Source organism: Priapulus caudatus, unplaced genomic scaffold (assembly GCF_000485595.1).
Source record: "Priapulus caudatus unplaced genomic scaffold, Priapulus_caudatus-5.0.1 Scaffold291, whole genome shotgun sequence".
In the NCBI taxonomy this organism is placed as follows: domain Eukaryota; kingdom Metazoa; phylum Priapulida; class Priapulimorpha; order Priapulimorphida; family Priapulidae; genus Priapulus; species Priapulus caudatus.
In genome coordinates this window covers 248,392-249,619 of record NW_014577352.1, presented here as the reverse complement: position 1 = coordinate 249,619, position 1,228 = coordinate 248,392, and the positions used below count along the sequence as shown (strand labels likewise).

General features: G+C 46.8%; 1 protein-coding gene across 1 annotated transcript in view; it reads right to left on the bottom strand.

The window, feature by feature from the left end:
* LOC106808628 (nuclear factor related to kappa-B-binding protein-like) overlaps positions 1-1,228 on the bottom strand; it is a 21,325-nt gene that overhangs the window by 15,038 nt on the left and 5,059 nt on the right. The window contains exons 11-13 of the mRNA XM_014811419.1: positions 792-888; positions 373-622; positions 53-86 (exon numbers count right to left, since the gene is read on the bottom strand). Coding sequence (XP_014666905.1) covers positions 53-86; positions 373-622; positions 792-888 — 381 coding nt within the window. The remainder of the gene's footprint in view (positions 1-52; positions 87-372; positions 623-791; positions 889-1,228) is intronic.

The following is a 1,228-nucleotide window of genomic DNA, read 5'->3' as shown; positions in this document are numbered from 1 at the left end:
GCGACTCAGGACTGCTCTTGATGAGATCTCTCAGCAGACTGAAGTAACACACGTAGCTCGTCGTTAGATACTTTGGTGTCATTGGCCTGTAAACCACAAAAACAAACGTCAGCCTCCACGAAGTGAAGCCACAATGCTAGATATAACATATAATATACACACATACATATAACGTAGATATTCCATCGACAGTAGTCACATTAGTAATTATTATCAGGGAATCTACTGACCCAATAGCCTCCCATAATGTTCGACTCTCAATGCCTACTTGTACGCACTACTACACATGGAGGGTCACTCGTGATTGGTAGTTTCTTAAATTCACCACCAGGTTGCGCCACCGCGAGCGATCGGCACGTCAGCAGTGCTCACCTATTCAATTCGTCGTCCAAGTCTGCCATGGTGAGCGGCGGCTCCCGCTTGACCTCCATGGACGACCCGAGGTCACCGTAGCCCTGCTCCATTGGAGACGATGCGCCGACCGCCGATGAGGAAGCCATCTTCAGCTTCAGCTTCCTCTTCTTCCTCTTCGCAACCTTCCTCTTCGCTGCCGCCTCCGCCGCCGCCGCCGCCGCCCCGGACGTGTCCCCGTCCGCCTGCTGCTCCTCCTGCTTCACCGCAACTGTAACCACGGCGATTCGCATCTGGTCAGATAACATCTACTACGATACAGATAACTACGAGGCGGATAGACACGGATGCAAAACGAAGAGAAAGTTGCGCAAACACACGGGAACTGTACACGGTGTCGGGCCGTCCTCTAACAGCCTTGATGTGTGATAACTCGGTACCTGTCTGTGGGTAGGAGGCGGGTAGCTTCCTACTCGGATGACACCTAGCGATGATATCCTTTAGTTCGATGCCGTTTGTGTCCAAGTCTGCGGCCTCCTATCAACGTACAAATAATGCAGCTTGTCACACCAATGTCAGGCTACGTTCACATGTTTAAAGAAGCACTAACATGACTAACTATATTCTATTTATTTCTCTTTTCTATTCTCTATTAGCATCTAACTAATTCTCACTTAATATTAATGCATGTACCTATAATGCAACTCATCACACCAATGTTAGACATGTGTACATGTTTTATGAAAGAACTAGCGTGTTTTCTCATTTAATATTAATGTATTCACTAATAACATAGCTCATCACACTAATGTTGGCCGCGTTTACATATATGTTTTATCATAGCAGTGGCGTTTTCTCATTCAGTATTAGGGTATAT